Here is a 23,403-nt window from a genome sequence, read left to right as displayed (position 1 = left end):
GAGTGAGAGGGGAGTCAAACCGGTGACCTGCTGATTACCGCACGACCTCTCTACCCACTAAGGGTGGGCTGTATGTGTGTGCTGCTCTAACAATCAGGATTTTACTGTGTGCTTTAAAACAGCAAAAATGTATATCATGTTCTTTATTTTGTATTTCACCAGCGTCACTGGCTGCCACTGTCACTTGTCCTTTGGCTTTGTAGGGCAAAGAGACAGTGTGTCCTGGGCCTGTTACAGAACATGTAGCGGCCTCAGGCTGGATGGAGCGGGAGGTGACTGTTCTGGGGACTGTTCTGTGACAGAACAGGTTGAGTCCCCACTGTGAACGCTGTGTCCTTCACAAAGCCTCTGAACAACCAACCACGCAACACACACCACGCATGTACGCACACACAAATTGAATCTTTAGGGGGTTTCCCATAATTAGCTGAAAAATCTACAAATCCCGCTCATTTACCCTAGAGTCCCTATTCTGTGGCAAATAATAGTCGGATAGCACATTTACATGCTCACAACACGCTTTGTGAGTAGTGACACATTGTGAGCCACTGTGTTTATTTTCGGGAAAGAGATTTGATGTAGAAATATGCCTCCGGCCCTGGGGCACGCTAAGTATAGGTGGCATGGTTTTGACAAACACTAGTCTTTTGAACATTTCTGCATTTATTTTCTCATGAAAGTATATAATCATAGCTATACAGCTATACATATTCCTCAATAAAATTGAAAGAATGCAAGGTTTTATGATATCTAGGACAGTGGTTCCCAAAAGGTTCTCTACAAACCTCTGCAACCTCAGTGGAATGGATGCTTGACTGAGAAAATGAATACGTCTGGCTTGAAGTATGACATGAAAACTGCTGCTCTGGGTGCTTATGCAAGACTAACCGTAATTAATCCTACATGTATTCATGTCTATAGCATAAGGCTGCTATTTCAAGTCCACCCAGACTTATACAGATGTCTCAAATGTCCAACACCTCAACTCACTCATACAATCAAAACATTATTGTTTATCATCAGTGTGGATACTTTATTATCTTTATTGTTGTCTATATAGTTATGATTCTTGTTGTGGACAGCCTTTAAGCACTTAAACCATTTAACCCATTCTGACCTGAGATCAGATTCATACGAGGTTTCCGCCGGACACACACTGGTCCTGATGAACCCATTCTGACCTGAGATCAGATTCTAAAAATGTCAGTCGCTCTTCGATTCTTCAAAAATAGCAGACCTACAAGCTCGTAGCGCGCCACTCGGTGGCGCGCTATGAGCTTGTAGATCTGCTATTTTTAAATAGCTAAAGCATAACATGATGCTAACACCAAAATGGGTGCCCGGTCAGAATGGGTTAAACCATTTTTGGAAGTCAAAAACATAAATAGCCGATCTCACACGTGTCTATTATCTATTTTCTTTTGCATGATATTCATCCCTTTTGGCATAATGGCATAATCTTTCGCCTAATGTGCATCATTCTTTGTGCATCATTATCTATGTTTATAATATTTTGCTTAATGATTATGTTCCTCTATTCTTTGCCTAATGTTCATCTATTTTGTGCCTAATCTTCATCCATCCAGTAATATTGTGTTGCATGCACCTGCCTATTGGCCTGGGAGCTCAGGTAGTGATATTAATCGTCTGAGACCTAAATCCAGCGTAATGATCAGCTTTGCATACCTCTGACTAATTAGTAGACATTCGCCACAGTGACGGTGGCGTGTTTAATTGGTTTGATCTACTAAAAAGATGGATGCATGACGTGCTAAAGTTGACCAACTGGAAGGAATAAATAAATTGCAGCTGATGATTTTTGCCTTTAATAAAGATGCATGACTAAAAAAGCTACTTTTATTTTAAATGCTGTGTGTAAAACATCCATAAAGCGAGCACCAGGCAATTAATCCCAGGTAAATACATTAGAAAATGTGCTTTGGGGTATTTTCCACTTGTATTTTTTTTGCGCATTGCCGTAACCTTGCCGTGTGGGTGTTAAGCGCCGGAATTCCAACCCAGACGTCAAAGCAGAGCGAGGGCTTTTTGTTTGCTCCCATCAAGCCTGTAACTTGACTAATTGTGTATGCAAATCAGGCAATTTATATTTAAATTATGCATTTCCATTGTGATCCCAGAGGCCTGCGCTGCGGTGCGGCAGAGTGGGAAACCGGCAGGACACTGCCGCGCAAGGTGCTTGAATATTTATCACCGACGGTAAACATTTTTGCCCATTCCAAACAGATGTATTCACTGCAGCACTCCATTGTGTTAACCCATTCTGACCTGAGATCAGATTCATACGAGGTTTCCACTGGACACCCACTGGTCCGATGAACCCATTCTGACCTGAGATCAGATTAAAAAAATGTCAGTCGTTCTTCGATTTTTTTCAAAGATAGCAGACCTACAAGCTCGTATCGCGCCACTCGGTGGCGCGATATGAGCTTGTAGATCTGCTATTTTTCAATAGCTAAAGCACGACATGATGCCAACACCAAAATGGGTGCCCGTTCAGAATGGGTTAAGGAGCCTATTTTGCAATTCTCACCGGGTCACATTTAAATCAGCTCCTCTCCTCGGCGAGGAAAAATAATGCGATTGAAATGGAAGAGGATGCTTGCAAATGTTGGGGAAAATACAAAAGAACGCAGAGACAGAAAAACTGAAAATATTGAAAGGTTCACCGTTTATCCCCGAGACAAGAGGTATGTAAGGCTTTATGGCTAGGCTATCATGAAGTGATTACCTGTCCTCCTTATAAGAGCGTATAAACACTTTGAATGAATGAATGAATGAATGAATGAAGATTATATATATATATATATATATATATATATTTATTTATTTTCTGCTATTTTATAAAATATAGCCCTGTACCGAAGTCCTGATGTCACTCGTTCATCGCCTGGGTCGGGGATATTTTTCTCTATGGATAATAACATTGGTTCATCTTAAAACCGTTTCATATAAGCATTGTGGTCCAAAAATAAACAACCTGTCTCTGCACATTTTTGGAACACAGCTCTCATTTGACAAAATATAAAAGTCTATGGGAATTCAGAATGGGGAAGAGAAACGTGTAAATTATGTCAGACTACTATTTTCAAAGTAGTTTAAATGTCATGCATTCACACAGGCCACTCCTCGCATTACAACCATATAAGTCCAACAATCTGTTCCAAACGGCACGAATCGCCTCTACGTCTGTGATTGAGCTGAATTGTTAAAGTGGGTGGTTTTGTCTTTAACCCTATTGTGCTGGCTGCAGTCGCTGGAAATTGCCCGGGACTGCTGCCGTGTGATGTACGCCTCGATGTCAGGGCAGAAACCTTGTATGTTACTTCAGGAAATGGGGAAAAAAGAGTTCCAATGGATTTAAATTGTTATTCTATCACAAGCTTTCTTTGGTACAATATTGTTTTGCTCAAAAAATTTCACAAAGCTTGTAGATCTGCTATTTTCACTACTTTTGTGCGACACAGCTGTATGATGTAATTTACAACAAAACAAAGGAGATACAATGTTTTTGCCTGACAGCAAAGACAGACTTTCAAACACAGCAGATATAGCATATCTACAGATCAGCTATTCTTGCTGCTTTCGTGTGACAACTGTATTATGTTGACGTAGGGTTTGATTGACAAAAAAGCAAAAAAAATCTAACCTGTCTGAAGTGAGTGGTGCAACAGCGCCCCCTGGTACCCTAAACATACGGACAGACAGACAGACATAGGGATGGACGGACGGACGGACATTGCTGGTTCTAGGAGTGGTTGCACCCACTCAAAAAAACCCAACAACAAAACAAAATGCAATATTGGAGATACAAGGTTTCTGCCGTGACAGCCACGATGTATGCCTTGCGCGTGGAATTGTGATTACACACCGAATGCTTCAGATGGAAGATCGATCAAGAGGCGACGAGGATGGGGCGTGGGGGAGAGCTGCCGCTGCAGTCCCGACGGTGATACTCAATTCAATTTAAATGCATATTACTTGTTCGCCGGTATCTCGCACACCATCATGCTTGGTCAAGCAAGGGGACAATTTCTTTTCTCCAGGGGGCTTAAAAAGCAGATATACTACTGGTTCGCCCCGGCAGTGAATACAAAACGAGATTCCCCCGGATTCCTCTCCAAGAAATGTCTTTCTCTCTTATTCGAGTCTCTCGGCGTTGGCTGCCCATAATGGCAAATCCAGCTGCGGCAGTTCTAAGAATTTCTGTTTCTGTGCATGCTGCTGCATAAATGAAAACGTCAATACATTTGAAAGTTATTAGAAGGTTTTTTAAACCATTCTGAACGGGCACCCATTTTGGTGTCAGCATCATGTCGTGCTTTAGCTATTTAAAAATAGCAGATCTACAAGCTCATATCGCGCCACCGAGTGGCGCGATACGAGCTTGTAGGTCTGCTATTTTTTGAAAAATCGAAATCTGATCTCAGGTCAGAATGGGTTCATCAGACCAGTGTGTGTCCAGTGGAAACCTCGTATGAATCTGATCTCAGGTCAGAATGGGTTAAACACATTTGCAGCACTCGATCTCGAAAACTCACTCATCACCGAGGGCATTGTGCAGGAAAATCCTCAGTGTAGATTTCTATCTCTGAGAGAGAGTGTACCATCTCACCACCGTCTGCAAACCATCTCAGATAGTGTACAAATGTAACCAAATGGACCCTCACAGGTCCATTTGGTTACATGTGTACACTCTCAGAGTGCCATAGACAACAGTTGTATACTTCTCCCTGACTCTCCCTGAGTCAACCCTATAAGGCTGTGTTCCCCCATGCAACATTGTAAATGCAAAATGAAGCCACCACTGTTAGCTTACATAGGTAAAATAGAAGATTCATTATGGACACGGAAATGTTTTTAATTGGGGTAAAAGTGATAGTTTTATAAAGCACTAGCACGCACTACTGCCTCATCAAAGCTGGTGTTGTGACTTTATATATTGTCAATTACTTGCATGAGAGCGGGAGAGGTGGTGGAGTTAGCTGCTTTATTATCAGACAATTTGAGAGTCGAATGGAGTTTTTCCCGAAGCACTTTTTACTACTTTTATATCAATATATATTATATCAAAACATTACTTTTAGTTTAATTGAAAAAAGTTTCATAGTATGACTTTAACACCCTGGAAATGTAAAGTGCACCCAAAACAGCTCGTATCAAAATGTGATCCGACGTCTAGCTCCTGTATTTTTAACCCATTCTGACCTGAGATCAGATTCATACGAGGTTTCCGCCGGACACACACTGGTCTGATGAACCCATTCTGACCTGAGATCAGATTCTAGAAATGTCAGTCGCTCTTCGATTTAAAAAAAATAGCAGACCTACAAGCTCGTATCGCGCCACTCGGTGGCGCGATATGAGCTTGTAGATCTGCTATTTTTCAATAGCTAAAGCATGACATGATGCCAACACCAAAACGGGTGCCCGGTCAGAATGGGTTAATGGTCCGACCACTGGGTTAACACCTCGAGGGCCCGGGCCTATTTAATCCATGAATACAATGTGCCCATCGTCAGCAAGCGCCTCTAGGCTTGCTGACGATGGATCCGTTTTCATAGCGCTAATTTGACGGAGATTATCAATCTTCGTCTCGGGCACATGACCGTGCACTTGAACTTGACGGTGATTTACGTCATGGGCCGCGATGGTGTTAACTGTAAGAGCTACTTAAGCTCCTTGTTCAGCCAGAGCAGTAAAACCCCTTTTATGACCTGACATCATATTTGGAATGCGCAGAGCGCGGCTTGGCTCGCCGACACTGTCTTTGTACTTCCTACACAAATGCTTCTCCAATGGCGGACCGGAGCCCGGGTTTATGCTTGGCCACGTCCGCGGTGTCGAGTCGCTGAAAACAGCCAATCAATAAGACCATAACACGGCGTGGAAACGTCACATTGTGGGCTTGTACATCGGCTTTTTTTTGGCATGTGACACTGTCATATGTTGGAGCGTGAATCTGAGGCTACCGGGGATGGAGACAGCAGACAGTGTGTGTGTGTGTGTGTGTGTGTGTGTGTGTGTGTGTGTGTGTGTGTGTGTGTGTGTTTTTTGGCTCACCGGCTTTCTTCCAGATCTCTTCAGGAACATAACCGGAAGATACAGGCCGATGCATCAGTTCTCTGTGAATATCTGCACAGACACACGCACGCACGCACGCACGCACGCACGCACGCACGCACGCACGCACGCACACACACACACACACACACACACACACACACACACACACACACACATACACAGGAAAATCAGCTATCACCCTTTCAGTTACAAACTAGAAAGACCTCAGAAAACAGTTAAACTAATGAGTGTTAATTTGATTCTGAGAGTCTAAAATTAGACCCTCTGCCGAGGGCAGCGCAAATGTGTTTTGAAATCGTGCAATAATTCCTGTATAATTCTACAGACAAACATACAAATCTGGTGTGATTAATGTAATACAATGGCAGAAGTACATAATAGGTCTTGCCTTTAATCATGTCATTATAACATAATTATTTTGGACAGTCTCAGAAGAATACAGCAAATGAAACCCAGATGTGATATTTTTTTTTATTCTATCAGTAATTTACATAACCATTCTTTGGCTTGCACACTGGGATACCTAAATCATTGTTGTGTTTATTAGCTGCAGCTGTGTTGCTTACATCACACTGTACCAAGGCTGGTTTGGCATGTTTTTTGGTTTTTAAGTTTCCTTCCCTTCTATTGTCTATAAATATGTGACCAGTGCCAGTAGTTTGATACACAAGGGGGCCATGGTCATTTTTCAGTTCTTTACATATTATGAAACTGCACACTGTAACCTTTCATATGATGCATTGCTCATTGAAATTGGGGGGGAAATGAAGAAGATATGACCATTTGAAACTTGTTGAACCAGAAATGTCAAATTGGAGAATTCCCCCTTCAAAGATATCAGCAGTGATCTGTCACTTTAGGGGGCGCTGTTTTCCCTTCATTCCTCCATTAGCCAACCAGCAGTGTTGCCATGTCTGCTTATTATAATTAGTTGGCCATGTTTCTAAAGAAAAAGAATGCATAGGCCTACTGTACCAATAAGTCTTCACAATTAGATAATGTTGTTATAATTGATAGTTTGCCTATTATCTCTCCTTTTTTAAATAGGCTACTGCATTTATTTGCCATTTTGTACTATGAAAAAAGGGCAACAACAGTGGCAGAAAATTAGGCTTATGTAAATGGTCCAGATGAGTACAAATAAGATAGCTATATTAGCCTGTTATTATTATTATTTGTCTGCAGAACCCCCATCTGAAAATAATGTATGCCAGGGACAAGATTGGTTTTGTTATATGCTTGTAGATCGGCTATTTTTGCTTATTTTGGGCTTGTTTTCATATACGGGTTGCTTGTTTCTCTCGCAGAACCTGGCAACCCTGCAAAAAATAGCCGTTAGCTACATTTAGCATTATATATTGATATCAATCGTCAATCCTGTAGCTAAAACAAGTACATTATCGCGTTATATTACATATCGATGTGATCTGCATTATTATGACCTTAATTTTCATGGCAGGTACATTCCAAAGTAACTAATAAGAACCACGTTATGGTGACATAATGTTACAATGTTTACAATACATGCTAGAGTCTTCTTCTTCTCTGCTATTGGAAATAAGAAGCCATGTTCCATTGTTGTGATGGCCAGTGCCCCTAGCTAAAACATTATCATGAATTAGCTTTAGGAGGACCGAAAATAAGCACACTTTTTACAAAATACGACTGTTAATACTTCTTTCTCTGCTATTTCTGTTAGCCAGTTAGTGAAAGACTAGTATTATCTTCAAAAACGATTGTGTACAAAAAGCGGAATTTTAGCGGAATTTGCATACTTTGAAGGTAAAGCTGATTTTCTGATTAGCATTGGTTAGCATTGCTAACTCAATGGTTTAAACATTAAACATAGTGACTTGTTTACGCAATTACAATGACTTAATGACACTAAAACGCAGATCTACAAGCTCATATCGCGCCACCGAGTGGCGCGATACGAGCTTGTAGGTCTGCTATTTTTGAAAAATCGAAGAGCGACTGACATTTTTAGAATCTGATCTCAGGTCAGAATGGGTTCATCAGACCAGTGTGTGTCCGGCGGAAACCTCGTATGAATCTGATCTCAGGTCAGAATGGGTTGACTTATGACGTTATGAGACAATGAAAGGTTTTCCACAGCTACTTTGTGACACATCACACATTTGGATCACGGGAAAAAGAAAAAAAAAAGTCTCGCTGGCTTCTGGGTAATCTCTCTCCAATGTAACGCTATGGACAATGGCGGCGCGCGACGAGCGGCTGTGTTGTTCTTCCTTGTTGTCACTTGGCAATCATTGCGATACATACACAGTAGCACATTCGATTGCATTCGCACCCGTTCGTGCGACGTACACTTTCCATTTGTACACACTCAGAGTTACACACCCGTTAGGGGTCATTTGGAACCCCATTTTGGAACCTGGACCACACTTTGACACCCACTGGTACAACAGATTGTTTCCAGTGAGCCAACATGCCCAACATCAGGACCTTTGACTGGTTAGCTAGTACCAACCTGGCGTGGCGTTGTCCTGTGCCGCAGGGCTCTGCCGCGCCTGGCCTCCGCCGGCCACCGCTCCCTTCTTGAGCTCCTCTGCGTCGCTGTAGCGGCGGATCCAGTAGTTGAGCTCCTCGCGGTCGGCCTCCTGGCAGCGCCGCAGCACCGTTAGCGAGCGCCGTGTCTTCTCCACCATGTCCATGATGCAGTTCAGCAGCTGGGGGACAGAGAATGACAATGGTGGACAAAGTACTCAACTCCCAGCACTTGATATGACCCTCTCGCTGTGTATATTATTGATGTATGCCTGACTCCTTTGCACATTTGACTGTGTCATGTGACAGTTAGATATATTACTTGCACACTTCTGAACCTGCTGCACATTGATAAGCTAATGAACGTCCAAAATCCTGCATTTGTTTCTTACTGCATTATTTTATTATATTATTATTTATTGTCTTACTTTATTATATTACTAGAGCAGTGCCCGTTGGGCACTGGCCTACTTGGAACGCTGCAAGTTGGAAATTAATGCCCCACCCAGAAAAAGTCTGTGTCAATTTTATGCCCATATATGGAGTTCTTTGTCAGGCATGGAGACTATGCAGACATCAGAATGATGTCAGAACAGGCCAGCTCCATATATGGACACTGGGCACTGGGCAGGGGCCCTGTCTATAGAGCCCGGGCAGAGGACTTTTTGGGGCGGTTCTGGACAACCGTGGGTCCGACCGACTCGACACCGGGCACAGCAATCCCTGCGGTGGTGTGGAACGCGTGTGTCGAATGAAGTCGGTGTGGCGAACGGTTCTCGAGTTATGTGAATTACAGACGTACAGACGTACGTACACACACACACACACACACACACAAACACACACGCACACACACACACACACACACACACACACACACAGAGACTTGGTGCATTTACTGTTAGATTAGGGACAAATAAAACTTGATACTTGAGTTAAAGTATAAATACTCTTGTCAAAGACTCAACTACTAAGTGAATCTTTCTCTGGCAAATTGCACTTGAGTTGAAGTACTGGAGTACTTGCTTAAAATACTTGAGTATTCAAAGAGTGCATGCTTTAATGCTTTTAATCATCATCCCATATTGCCACACAACAACTGTTAAAAAGACAAACAAACAACAAGCAAGCACAAGCGGGGCTAACGACACAGCGCACATCAGCTGAGTGGTTTAGCACAGAGAGGAAAGAAAAAAAAAACCCTGCCAGATTCCCAGTGACCACAGCAAAGACAGCAGGTACTCACAGACACAGACAGAGGCGTAAGAGTAAGAGTAATAAAAAATGTTATTACTTTTCTTACATGGTCAAGGTGCTTCCATTCCTCAGCCCACTCTCTGTCCGTCAGCCGGTGGTCAATCACCTCCTCCTGCCGGGTGCCCGTGTGCATGCCTGGACGGACGGACAGACAGACAGACAGACAGACAGACAAAGTGCAGCTGGTCAGTTTAGCCAAGAAATACATTCTCTCTCTCTCTCTCTCTTTCTTTATTTGACCGGTACGGTAGGCCTGTCACAATTATGACGTAATCGCCATAATCGTTTGTTGATATAATTATGTTCATACATTTTTTAACCCATTCTGACCGGGCACCCATTTTGGTGTCGGCATCATGTTATGCTTTAGCTATTTAAAAATAGCAGATCTACAAGCTCATAGCGCGCCACCGAGTGGCGCGATACGAGCTTGTAGGTCTGCTATTTTTGAAAAATCGAAGAGCGACTGACATTTTTAGAATCTGATCTCAGGTCAGAATGGGTTCATCAGGACCAGTGTGTGTCCGGCGGAAACCTCGTATGAATCTGATCTCAGGTCAGAATGGGTTAATGTATGCGATGCGAGAGTGCGTTCCAGCCAACACCTACTCGCTGCCCTCGACGCTCTCCTATCTGGCATCAGGGTCTGGAGCTCTGCAGGGTCGTTAGCTAAGATATTGCGACGTGCAGTAGTGCTTCTACGTAGGTTGAAATGTATTAACCCATTCTGACCTGAGATCAGATTCATACGAGGTTTCCACTGGACACACACTGGTCTGATTAACCCATTCTGACCTGAGATCAGATTCTAAAAATGTCAGTCGTTCTTCGATTAAAAAAGAAAATAGCAGACCTACAAGCTCGTAGCACGCCACTCGGTGGCGCGCTATGAGCTTGTAGATCTGCTATTTTTCAATAGCTAAAGCATAACATGATGCCAACACCAAAATGGGTTCCCGTTCAGAATGTATTAAAAATAAAATAGTGGAAATAGACAATCTACTGTATTCATTTGTAGTCATTTCTTTAAGTTATAAGTTACTGAAGGCTAAAAAGCCATACCGAAATGTTATTAACATTTTATATGATTCAACGTTGTTCAACGCCCAACACAATGAAATCGTTAATTGCAATTATTTGTATGACAATAGTCAAGGAAAACGTCATTGAATCAATGAACAGGGCATTCAATGGCATTACATACAGTACAGTTATTGTACAGCACGGTTCAGAATGCAGCGTGAGGAAATATATCGGAGTTAGCAGGAATGCCAATTTCCATCCGTAGTCATGTATAGCAACAAACCAAGATACCACAGAAGGTAAGATGAAATACAAAGCAAGGGACAGAAACACAAAACGAGTACAGTACATAAATACAACTAGGACTTAAATGAACACCCGCTGTGCCTGTCTCTCTCCCCCCCCTCTCCACCCAGCCAGAGGGCAGGACCCCCGTGACTGAGTTTCTAGAGCACCAGACACCATCCTCTCCAGGCTAGACTTGCTAAATGTCTCGCCTATTTTTAGATCTGGGGGGGGGGGGGGGTTGAGAGAGAGAGGGGGTTGGTTGTCTTCTTTAGAGATTCTTCATAAAAATTCATCTTCATATCTGACACGACATGCTAATCTGTAATCCGCCGTGTTTCTCATAGCATATCGTCGCTGTCGGCTGGAAACCTTGTATGTCCAAAAATAACCGTTTCCTTTTTTTGTTATCATTTTACATTTAGACATTTGAAGATAGTGAAAATAGCCAACCTACAAGGGGCTTGTGCATCATCTATTTTCACTACTTTAGTGCGATACACTTGTATATGATGAAGTAGGGCATTCATTCACATAAAAACATAGAAAAACGTGAAATAATGGAGATACAAGGTTTCTGCCGGGACTGTATTTATTTGTGCATCGGGGGTTGTAAGAGGTTCTCTGCTTGCGATTGCACTCAACTGCAACAATTCAGGAGGCATTCTCGATGTTTCTAATATTAGTCAACGTCGATCATCACTCAATCTATAATATAAAATCTCAACTGTGAGTGTAAAAATGGAACCAAATGGAGTCGGCCCATTTGTACATTCTCTGAGTTACTACACTTTGAGAACCACTGCTATATATCACAGACGAAAGACATTGATTTACGGTTATTTTTGAGTGGTGCAACCACTGCATTACACAGCTATGTGTCCCTGGGTCTGTCCGTCCGTCCTAGCACGAAAATAGCTTGGTTGGTAACTCTGTCATTTCTCGACCGTTTTGGACGCGGGTCGGCTCGCCGGAACCAGGCCAGCCCCTTGGGAACGTTCTGGGTGGTCTGGATGTTCCGGGGACCCCCCAGGGACCCCCCAGGGACCCCCACATGGTAATGGAGTTGCACCATTCACCACTGATTTTGTATTTATTATTTTGCTCTCAGATCTTTAAATGAAATAAATATCATTACAAATTACCGCATCAAACCATTGCACTAACAAACCCACAAGGACTCTTGTAAACAAGGCTCCAGATTCATGTGGGTTATTGGCGGGCCTAAGATACTGTATGTGAATGGAGAAGCAGCCTGGTGGTCTGACCGGTGCTTTGGTGGGGCAGGGAATGGGAGTTGATGTAAGAATGATGTAAGTCCTGCAAAATGTGAACTATCCTCGTATGCTGTATGGGATCATCTCTTGTCTTTCTTTCCCCCGAGGGCCTGGTTTTGTTGCCGTCGGGCAGAAACCTCTTATCTCCATGTTGTACATTTTTGTAAATGTTTTTTCGTAAATTGATGCCATACAAAAGCAACCGAAAGTAGCACAGTCACATCCTCATACACATCCTCACACACATGCGCACACACACTGACACACACACACACACACACACACACACACACACACCGTGCCCCCTCTCCTCACCGATGGGTCTGGTTCGGTCTCTGATCTCGCGGTGGTTGGTGGCGGGGTGGCGGTACGTGTCGCGGTAGTGGTGAGCGATGGCCATGTCGTCCAGGCGGTAGTGCTGCGGCGGAGGGGGCGGGCCCGGGTGGGGCAGGCCGTTGGGCTGGTAGGAGAGCCCATTGGACGGGCTGAAGCGCTGGGCGGGGCTTATGGTGCAGGGCCTCTTGCTGGGGTGCACCTCCGGATGCAGCGAGCCCCCGTCGCGCTCAAAGCCGTTCTCTTTGGTTCTGAGAGAGAGAGAGAGAGAGAGAGAGAGGCTGACTTGTAACACAAAACATGCGGGTAACATGTAGACAGTTTTTTCATCCGCTGTTGTCTTCTATGTCCAAAGACTAACTTTTCCAGAATTCTGAGTTTAACCCATTCTGACCTGAGATCAGATTCACACGAGGTTTCCACTGGACACACACTGGTCTGATTAACCCATTCTGACCTGAGATCAGATTCTAAAAATGTCAGTCGTTCTTCGATTTTTCTAAAAATAGCAGACCTACAAGCTCGTATCGCGCCACTCGGTGGCGCGATATGAGCTTGTAGATCTGCTATTTTTCAATAGCTAAAGCATAACATGATGCCAACACCAAAATGGGTGCCCGGTCAGAATGGGTTAAATCGACATGTCAATATCAAATAAATGCATAAACATGGTACAGTAGGTAAGACGTATAGCTGTAGCAGCGCTGGCATATATGCTCAAAGTTATCAGTTTCGTCCTTATTGTAACTCTGAGAGCGTAACCATATATTATAGACCTGTGATAGGTCCAATTTCCTTCCATTCGTACGCTCTAATCAAGTCAAATTGGGATGAATCCACACAGACTTGACCATGCATATTGAGGTCCCTGTGGCTGTGATAATAATAATTAAAAAAAAAACAATAATTCATATAATAATCAATAAAAGTCTCAAATGGTTGTGTGGTGGTCCGTAGCCTAATGCTGTGCAACTGGGGGTCCTTTGAAATGAAAAAGGTTTAGCGATCACCGCTCTTGGAGACACTCCTATAATATAACAGCGCCGTGAAGGGCTATAGTGTTTGCCTTGGCCCACGCAAAGCTACCTAGAGCAACTGTATCCGTTCAAGTGTGTGTGTGTGTGTGTGTGTGTGTGTGTGCGCGCGCGCACGCGTGCATGTGCGGTATAGGTTTGGCATGTGCGCACACTTGCACACAGGCATGTATAAAGTACTGCATGTACGCACAAATGCGCACGCGCGCACACACACACACACACACACACACACACACACGCACACGCACACGCACACACACACACACTGCGCGTGCAGCAGCGGTGTCTGCGGGATCAGGTGGACTTTTGCTAGCCTGTTTCTCAAGATTAATGTAGTGCGCGTGTGTGTGTGTGTGTGTGTGTGTGTTCTCTGCGTTGTCAGTTCACAGTTAAATAATTCCACCACCACCCTCCCTTATCTACAATCCCCCAGTTTCCTTTTTTCGTATCTCTCTCTTGCTCCCCCCCCCCCCCCTCTCTCTCTCTCTCTCTGATGAACAGATTGAACCTCTTAATGAGCTGTTTTTATGGCCTCCTAATGCTCATCCACAGTTGTCCATATGCTCTGTCCCTCGCTCCCTCCATCTATCTCTCCATCCACCCCCCCCCCCCCCACACACACACACACACAAAGTGCACGCTCACGCACGCACGCACGTTTTATGAATTATCATTTTATGAAAGTTCAGGTAGGGAATGAGGCATTACTCCAGGTGAAGGAGTTCAAGTATCTCGGCGTGCTGTTCACGAGTGAGGGGAAGGACGGAGAAGGAGATCAGCCGGGGAATCAGAGCAGCAGGGGCGGTATTGCAGTCTCTGTACCGCTCACTGTTTTTGAGAGAATTGAGCCAAAAGGCAAAGCTCTCTGTCTACCGAGCAATCTTCGTTCCTACTCTCACCTATATGGTCATGAAGTGTGGGTCATGACTGAAAGAATAAGGTCGCGAATACAAGCGTTCCGAAATGAGTTTTCTTCTACGGGTGGCTGGCATCTCCCTTAGAGATGGGGTGAGAAGTTCAGTCACATAAGAGAGACTCGGAGTAGAGCGGAGAGCCGCTGATTCTTGCGGTTAGGTTAGGATTATTTTTTACATAAAACAAACGATGGTTTCTCAAATTCTGGTATACTTGTGGGGACAGTTGTTCCATAAGTAATAGTAATTAATTACACACACGCACGCACACACGCACATACACACGTGACACGCACATACACAGAGATGCAGCCACGCACGCACGCCATGTGCCAATGTTTTACCGGCAGTATGAGAGCCCTAAGGCCTTCACAGCTTGCAATAATAAATGATGATAATGAGCAACATTCAAATTTGCTGCTTAATGTAAAAAATATATGTGATGTATACGTTTTGCTACGCGTATAATGTTATATACGCAGATTCAGGCAAAAGATAATGGCATCCCGAACTAATTTCCCGCGCAGTGCTGTATTAATCAGCACGCATCGACTGCGTATAGCGGCGTCCGACTGCAATTAAGGATTCCCATTCAAATTTCGATATTGCGACGCGAGGCTCCAATAAGCGCAGATACAGCGCAAAGGTAAGCAGAAAGCAAAGGTGCTTAGCCAGCCGTATTGGTGCTGGGGCCTCATCTGTATTTGTTATCAACCCATCTCCCTGAAGGCTCGCTCGCACGCACGCACACACACGCACGCACGCACACACACACACACACACACACACACACACACACACACACACACACACTGTTGCACGTACAGTATATGCACACCCTCACACTTTTGCAAGAGATATAGGAGCCATGCTCGCTTGCACCTCCGGAGTGCGCAACGCCGCGCAAAACAGATGCGAACGCCACACTTTCCCACTGAATACAGATGCTTACTGGATTCTGTAAAGCATCTCTCTCACTCACACTCACACGTATATACGCACACATACGCACGCACGCACACATACGCACCCACACACACGCACACACACACACACGCACACACACACACACACACACACCTTCCCCCACTAAGCTGACTCCCCCGCACACCAGGCGAAGGAAATATGCAGGTAACACAGAAAAAGAAGGCTGATCAAACCGCTGGGGGAGGAGAGGTTGAGAATTATTAATATCACGTTCGACTTCTTTGTTTTCCCTCAGCAGATACAGTATGAAAAAAGTACACCCCCCCCCACCCCCACTCCCAATGCCTGCATTAAATAATGGCCAACCCACTCCCCTCCCAAGCAAGCACGCGCGCGCACACACGCGCGCGCGCGCGCACACACACACACACACACACACACTGCAGATGAGGAGTGAGTGCACCTACAGTATAGGCACGTCGGCTCGCCACTTGCAGACCCTGTTTCTCCGCACGGGAAGTTTTTTGTGTTTTTGTCTACGTGGTCAGTGGTGCACACTAGTAACTACTGTACTGTACTGTACTGTACTGTACTGTACTGTACTGTACTGTACTGTACTGTACTGTACTGTACTGTACTGTACTGTACTGTACTGTACTGTACTGTACTGTACTGTACTGTGATACATTTATGGATTCAAGGATGCGCTGTACTCCTGTGTCTCCTGTGTGCCTTGGCCTGTACACTATATGTTGAGCCCCCGGGGTACAGCTGCGTGCGGCGGACATCTTTTCTCACCCATCTCCGTTGTCACGTTCAATCATTCCTGTCCCTCACCATTCATCACTGTGCCTGACTGCTATCAGCAGCTACAGTGATGCCAAGGGCGTCGGCGAAGGCAAAAGGCTCATTGTGAATTGATTTATCTTCATTTGACATGGACATCACAGCCATGTTGGACACACCAGCTGCGTTGCTTAAGTGTTTTAGCAGATGTGCTAATGTTCAACACCTGTCCAGATGACATGTTAATAATACTCCACGGCTCCCAGAACCAATGTGCTTATAAGCTTACTGTCATACACAGGTCACTAGCTCTCTGGAATTCCACCCAGACATATCAATAACAATATCACTTTCAAAATGCATATGAAGTTGTGAACTTCATATGCGAGAAATGTCTTGCCAAATAAGAAGGATAACAGCATATACGCTTTAAATTCTATAGTCTGCCTGCTTCGATATATCTCTTGCCTCGTTGTTTGTATGCATGGGTGGGTCTTTTACTTCTACTTTACGAATTTGTGGCCCCGTAATGGGCCATTTGCAACCCCCTCTAGGAACCATGAGGGTCCCTGGACCTCACTTTGAGAACTCTGACTCTGTTTGACCAGAATGGAACACAACCTTAATCAGTATAATTGGTAAGTGAAGGAAGTACTTAAGAGGCGCAATGTCTTTCCAATATAGATGCTGTGCCTATCACATGAAGACAGATTGAAAATGACTGAAGCTATCCCTTAAGCCCTACTTTATACCTCAAGCTATTATATGGTTAAAGATCCAAATTATGACAGCAAGCCCCAGATAAAGATCCACTGACGGGATCAGATTTGCATCCAAACAAATTATCTCGCCTCGTACGTCAGTTCGAACTCATGCCATCTGGGCGAAGATGCAGAACTTTGAAATGGGGAAAATGTTTAGTAGAAGTGTTGTGAAATGTTTAGTAGAAGTGTTGTGAAATGTTTAGTATAAGTGTTGTGGAATGGGGAAATGTTTAGTAGAAGTGTTGTGAAATGGGGAAATGTTTAGTAGAAGTGTTGTGAAATGGGGAAATGTTTAGTAGAAGTGTTGTGAAATGGGGAAATGTTTAGTAGAAGTGTTGTGAAATGGGGAAATGTTTAGTAAAAGTGTTGTGAAATGGGGAAATGTTTAGTAGAAGTGTTGTGAAATGGGGAAATGTTTAGTAGAAGTGTTGTGAAATGGGGAAATGTTTAGTAGAAGTGTTGTGAAATGGGGAAATGTTTAGTAGAAGTGTTGTGAAATGGGGAAATGTTTGGTAGAAGTGTTGTGAAATGTTTAGTAGGAGTGTTGTGAAATGGGGAAATGTTTGGTAGAAGTGTTGTGAAATGGGGAAATGTTTAGTAGAAGTGTTGTGAAATGGGGAAATGTTTAGTAGAAGTGTTGTGAAATGGGGAAATGTTTAGTAGAAGTGTTGTGAAATGGGGAAATGTTTAGTAGAAGTGTTGTGAAATGGGGAAATGTTTAGTAGAAGTGTTGTGAAATGGGGAAATGTTTAGTAGAAGTGTTGTGAAATGTTTAGTAGAAGTGTTGTGAAATGTTTAGTAGAAGTGTTGTGAAATGTTTAGTAGAAGTGTTGTGAAATGGGGAAATGTTTAGTAGAAGTGTTGTGAAATGTTTAGTAGAAGTGTTGTGAAATGTTTAGTAGAAGTGTTGTGAAATGGGGAAATGTTTGGTAGAAGTGTTGTGAAATGGGGAAATGTTTGGTAGAAGTGTTGTGAAATGGGGAAATGTTTAGTAGAAGTGTTGTGAAATGGGGAAATGTTTAGTAGAAGTGTTGTGAAATGGGGAAATGTTTAGTAGAAGTGTTGTGAAATGGGGAAATGTTTAGTAGAAGTGTTGTGAAATGGGGAAATGTTTGGTAGAAGTGTTGTGAAATGGGGAAATGTTTGGTAGAAGTGTTGTGAAATGGGGAAATGTTTAGTAGAAGTGTTGTGAAATGGGGAAATGTTTAGTAGAAGTGTTGTGAAATGGGGAAATGTTTAGTAGAAGTGTTGTGAAATGGGGAAATGTTTAGTAGAAGTGTTGTGAAATGGGGAAATGTTTAGTAGAAGTGTTGTGAAATGGGGAAATGTTTAGTAGAAGTGTTGTGAAATGGGGAAATGTTTAGTAGAAGTGTTGTGAAATGGGGAAATGTTTAGTAGAAGTGTTGTGAAATGGGGAAATGTTTAGTAGAAGTGTTGTGAAATGTTTAGTAGAAGTGTTGTGAAATGGGGAAATGTTTAGTAGAAGTGTTGTGAAATGGGGAAATGTTTAGTAGAAGTGTTGTGAAATGGGGAAATGTTTAGTAGAAGTGTTGTGAAATGTTTTGTAGAAGTGTTGTGAAATGGGGAAATGTTTTGTAGAAGTGTTGTGAAATGGGGAAATGTTTAGTAGAAGTGTTGTGAAATGTTTAGTAGAAGTGTTGTGAAATGTTTAGTAGAAGTGTTGTGAAATGGGGAAATGTTTAGTAGAAGTGTTGTGAAATGTTTAGTAGAAGTGTTGTGAAATGTTTAGTAGAAGTGTTGTGAAATGGGGAAATGTTTAGTAGAAGTGTTGTGAAATGGGGAAATGTTTAGTAGAAGTGTTGTGAAATGGGGTCATGTTTAGTAGAAGTGTTGTGAAATGTTTAGTAGAAGTGTTGTGAAATGTTTAGTAGAAGTGTTGTGAAATGTTTAGTAGAAGTGTTGTGAAATGGGGAAATGTTTAGTAGAAGTGTTGTGAAATGTTTAGTAGAAGTGTTGTGAAATGGGGAAATGTTTAGTAGAAGTGTTGTGAAATGGGGAAATGTTTAGTAGAAGTGTTGTGAAATGGGGAAATGTTTAGTAGAAGTGTTGTGAAATGTTTAGTAGAAGTGTTGTGAAATGGGGAAATGTTTAGTAGAAGTGTTGTGAAATGGGGAAATGTTTAGTAGAAGTGTTGTGAAATGTTTAGTAGAAGTGTTGTGAAATGGGGAAATGTTTAGTAGAAGTGTTGTGAAATGGGGAAATGTTTAGTAGAAGTGTTGTGAAATGGGCAAATGTTTAGTAGAAGTGTTGTGAAATGGGGGAAATGTTTTGTAGAAGTGTTGTGAAATGGGGAAATGTTTAGTAGAAGTGTTGTGAAATGGGGAAATGTTTAGTAGAAGTGTTGTGAAATGGGGAAATGTTTTGTAGAAGTGTTGTGAAATGGGGAAATGTTTAGTAGAAGTGTTGTGAAATGGAGAAATGTTTGGTAGAAGTGTTGTGAAATGGGGAAATGTTTAGTAGAAGTGTTGTGAAATGGGGAAATGTTTGGTAGAAGTGTTGTGAAATGGAGAAATGTTTGGTAGAAGTGTTGTGAAATGGGGAAATGTTTAGTAAAAGTGTTGTGAAATGGGGAAATGTTTAGTAGAAGTGTTGTGAAATGGGGAAATGTTTAGTAGAAGTGTTGTGAAATGGGGAAATGTTTTGTAGAAGTGTTGTGAAATGGGGAAATGTTTAGTAGAAGTGTTGTGAAATGGGGAAATGTTTTGTAGAAGTGTTGTGAAATGGGGAAATGTTTAGTAGAAGTGTTGTGAAATGGAGAAATGTTTGGTAGAAGTGTTGTGAAATGGGGAAATGTTTAGTAGAAGTGTTGTGAAATGGGGAAATGTTTAGTAGAAGTGTTGTGAAATGGGGAAATGTTTTGTAGAAGTCTCGTACCTTCAGCCGTTGCGGCATTAAACAAACTGATAGGAGGGTTTGTGTGTATACTGGGGGGCATGTATTGCCTTGGTGTTCTGTTGTTATGTTGCTATATTGTTCCGTGCTATAGGGTAACGTGTTCTTTCCGCCGGAACAGACTGTTAAGACGAACATCCCTGAGGGGGGGGGACGACGACAATAAAGACAACGGTTATTATCATTACCTGTCGGGCGTCCTCCTCTTGCCGTTCTCGTTGACGTCCATCAGCAGCTCGGAGGAGTCCACCGGGGAGGAGGTGGTGGAGGTGTCCAGGAGCAGCTGCTCGTGCTGGGCCAGGTACTGGGCCGGGTTCTGCTTGGCTAGCCGCGCGCAGTGGAGCAGCTCCCTCTGCAGCAGGGGCAGGTTGGCCTGGAGGAGGAGAGGGAGGGTATGGGGGGGATTCAGACTGTTAGAACAGTGGAGCAGCTCCCTCTGCAGCACCACTTAACCCATTCTGACCTGAGATCAGATTCATACCGAGGTTTCCACTGGACACACACTGGTCTGATGATTACCCATTCTGACCTGCGATCAGATTCTAAAAATGTCAGTCGTTCTTCGATAATAAAAAAAAAATAGCAGACCTACAAGCTCGTAGCGCGCCACTCGGTGGCGCGCTATGAGCTTGTAGATCTGCTATTTTTCAATAGCTAAAGCATAACATGATGCTAACACCAAAATGGGTTCCCGTTCAGAATGGGTTAAAATGTTTCTATGTCAGCGGTTCTCTAACTTTTTCATGTCATGGATCCCAGAATTACATGTGTATATGGCCATATTCTGAAAATATGTTGTTCCAGGGACCCCCCCAGAAGCAAAGATTTGAGATAAAAAGTTCACTCTGAAAGAATATATATCAAAGATTTGTGCCACAAAAATCTCGTAGCTTTGCTACGAGCTTGTAGGATCTGCTATTTTCCAATAGTAGTAGTATAACATAATGCTTAAAACATGTAAAAGGGTTCACGTCCTGAATGGGTGGGGGGGATTAGTGCGTAGCAAAATAGAGAGAGAGTGAGAGAGGGGTAAAAAATAAAATAAAAGAACCCCATAGAAGTGATGTTTTGCGTGTCACAACCGACCACAAACATCTCATTACCTCTGAACCACTTTCCCGTCGCCCAGAATGCATCAGCGCCTGCCAAAAAGCTCGCCAAAGATAAAACACGAAACAGAACACCTTGAAGAACCGGTTGAGACTGTCGTCTTCAAAAGAAGCAATTTTCTTTCCTCAAGAAAGGACTGCTATTTTCTGTCTTTTAGGTGTACTGTGGGGGTCTGTTTCCCCGTGTGGACTTGTAGTCGGGACTTCAAAGGCTATACTGACGGCGTGCCGCTTTTAAAGGCGAGATGATGAAAGTATTGCGTGGGTCGGGGATCTGAGAACGAGAAAGCGCCGGGGTCTATTTTCGGAGTGAAAACATCTTTGTGTGGTCGTTAATGTTGTTACGTCTCTCTCCATTTCTTTTATATGTTTTTTCCTTTTCTTTTTGTATCCTATACTGACTCACCTGCCAGTGAGGCGGCTCCACCACCGGGAGGAGATAAGAGCTTTCATCTGACTCCTCCCGCACAACACTCCCATAGCTGACGGGTGCAGTGGCAAATATCACCATCATCCCCACCCGGCTTCCCTTCCCTGAAAACGGGTTAACCCATTCTGACCTGAGATCAGATTCATACGAGGTTTCCGCCGGACACACACTGGTCTGATGAACCCATTCTGACCTGAGATCAGATTCTAAAAATGTCAGTCGCTCTTCAATTTTTCAAAAATAGCAGACCTACAAGCTCGTATCGCGCCACTCGGTGGCGCGATATGAGCTTGTAGATATGCTATTTTTAAATAGCTAAAGCATAACATGATGCCAACACCAAAATGGGTGCCCGGTCAGAATGGCTAAACTGTGTTCTTATCCGCTCGACAAAGCCGGATGCACTACGTGGAATTGACACATTTTTAAATAAATAAATAATAACTTTCACTTTTGGTACTTTAATTTTGACGCAAATACTGTACGTGTGTACTTTTACTTTCAAGTGAAACAATTGAATACATGTTATAGAATTTACTTGTATCAGAGGATGTTTATATTTCGGCGTTTTGACCTGACAAAGATGTGACGGATACATTGAAACGTTGTCATTTTATTGCTTGCTTGCTCGATTAAAAAAAACGGTGTTGCTCCAGTGCCTTCCTTCCACTTTATATTTTGGTATATGCTTTTTTTTTTAACTTAAGTAAAATAATCTCAGTACTTCTACCACCACCACCACTACAGTGCTTTCTTATTCGTCGTACAGTACTAGCCTTGCCCCCCCACCGCCCCCCCACCCCGCTGTAATTGGCTGCAATGAAGAAGGAGAAAAAAAAAGAAAAGGCAAACGGCAGCCATCCCCCATACCTGCCCGAGTTAATGGTCCGTTAATAGTTTATGATCGTAATTACCCCCGTGGAAAAAGAGGGTAGAATTGATTGCTTTGACCTCGCTGAACTCGTCTGCCATTAATTGGAGGTCATCCTAATTGTGCGAGACGTGGGACGCATTTAGATATGGGGGGGGTGGGGGGGTGTTAAGGAGGTGGGGTAAAAACAGCACCCGATAAATTTTTCACTCTACGGAGGACAGGGGCTTATTTGAGTCTGTTTTGGTTGCTATTCAGACTCTGCACACAGACTCTCAGAGCTCTGTGCTTTTTTTTTTTTTTTTTTTTTTTTTTTTTGCGGCTTACGCCTTTTATTGATTTTTTAAGGGATAGAAAGTAGGCTGACAGGAAACGGGAGAGAGATGGGGGGATGACATGCGGTAAAGGCCGTGTCGGGTCCGGGAGTCGAACCCGCGGCACACCGCGACTGGATCACCAGTCCGGTGCCCAGACCGTTACGCTACGGCCTGGGCCAGAGCTCTGTGCTTTGATTGACTGACGGAATACTTTATTAGCACATTTGTTTACGGTACATGTACCGGTAGTACAATACATATATATAATTATATTATTATATACATATATAATTAAAAACATATTATTATGTTTTTAATTATAATATATGTAAAAAAAAAAAAAAGTTTTGTTGCACAGTTTTGTAGCAAAAGTTTGCCAAAGCACATTGGGAAGCCCTTTATTTGTACGATTTGTGGGAAAAGCCACATCTCAGGTGGGAAAGCATGGGGGAAGCTCTTTATTTGTACAATTTGTGGAAAAAGCTTTAAACTTTAAACAGTTTTATTCCTGCCTTGATCTCATCAAATGGTGGTCCGCGGCTCAAGT

The 23,403-nt window shown here is 43.2% G+C and overlaps 1 protein-coding gene across 1 annotated transcript in view; it reads right to left on the bottom strand.

Moving 5' to 3' along the window:
* Nucleotides 1-23,403, bottom strand: part of runx1t1 (RUNX1 partner transcriptional co-repressor 1) — a gene marked incomplete at its 3' end in the record, with an annotated part of 76,670 nt that overhangs the window by 2,730 nt on the left and 50,537 nt on the right. Inside the window, 5 exon segments of the mRNA XM_083761989.1 lie at nucleotides 6,082-6,153; nucleotides 8,597-8,795; nucleotides 9,917-10,005; nucleotides 12,771-13,039; nucleotides 20,318-20,502. Coding sequence (XP_083618115.1) covers nucleotides 6,082-6,153; nucleotides 8,597-8,795; nucleotides 9,917-10,005; nucleotides 12,771-13,039; nucleotides 20,318-20,502 — 814 coding nt within the window.

The sequence above is a fragment of the Protomyctophum parallelum genome, assembly GCF_964188405.1.
Source record: "Protomyctophum parallelum genome assembly, chromosome: 1".
Taxonomy (NCBI): Eukaryota; Metazoa; Chordata; class Actinopteri; order Myctophiformes; family Myctophidae; genus Protomyctophum; species Protomyctophum parallelum.
This window is presented reverse-complemented; position numbering and strand designations above follow the sequence as displayed.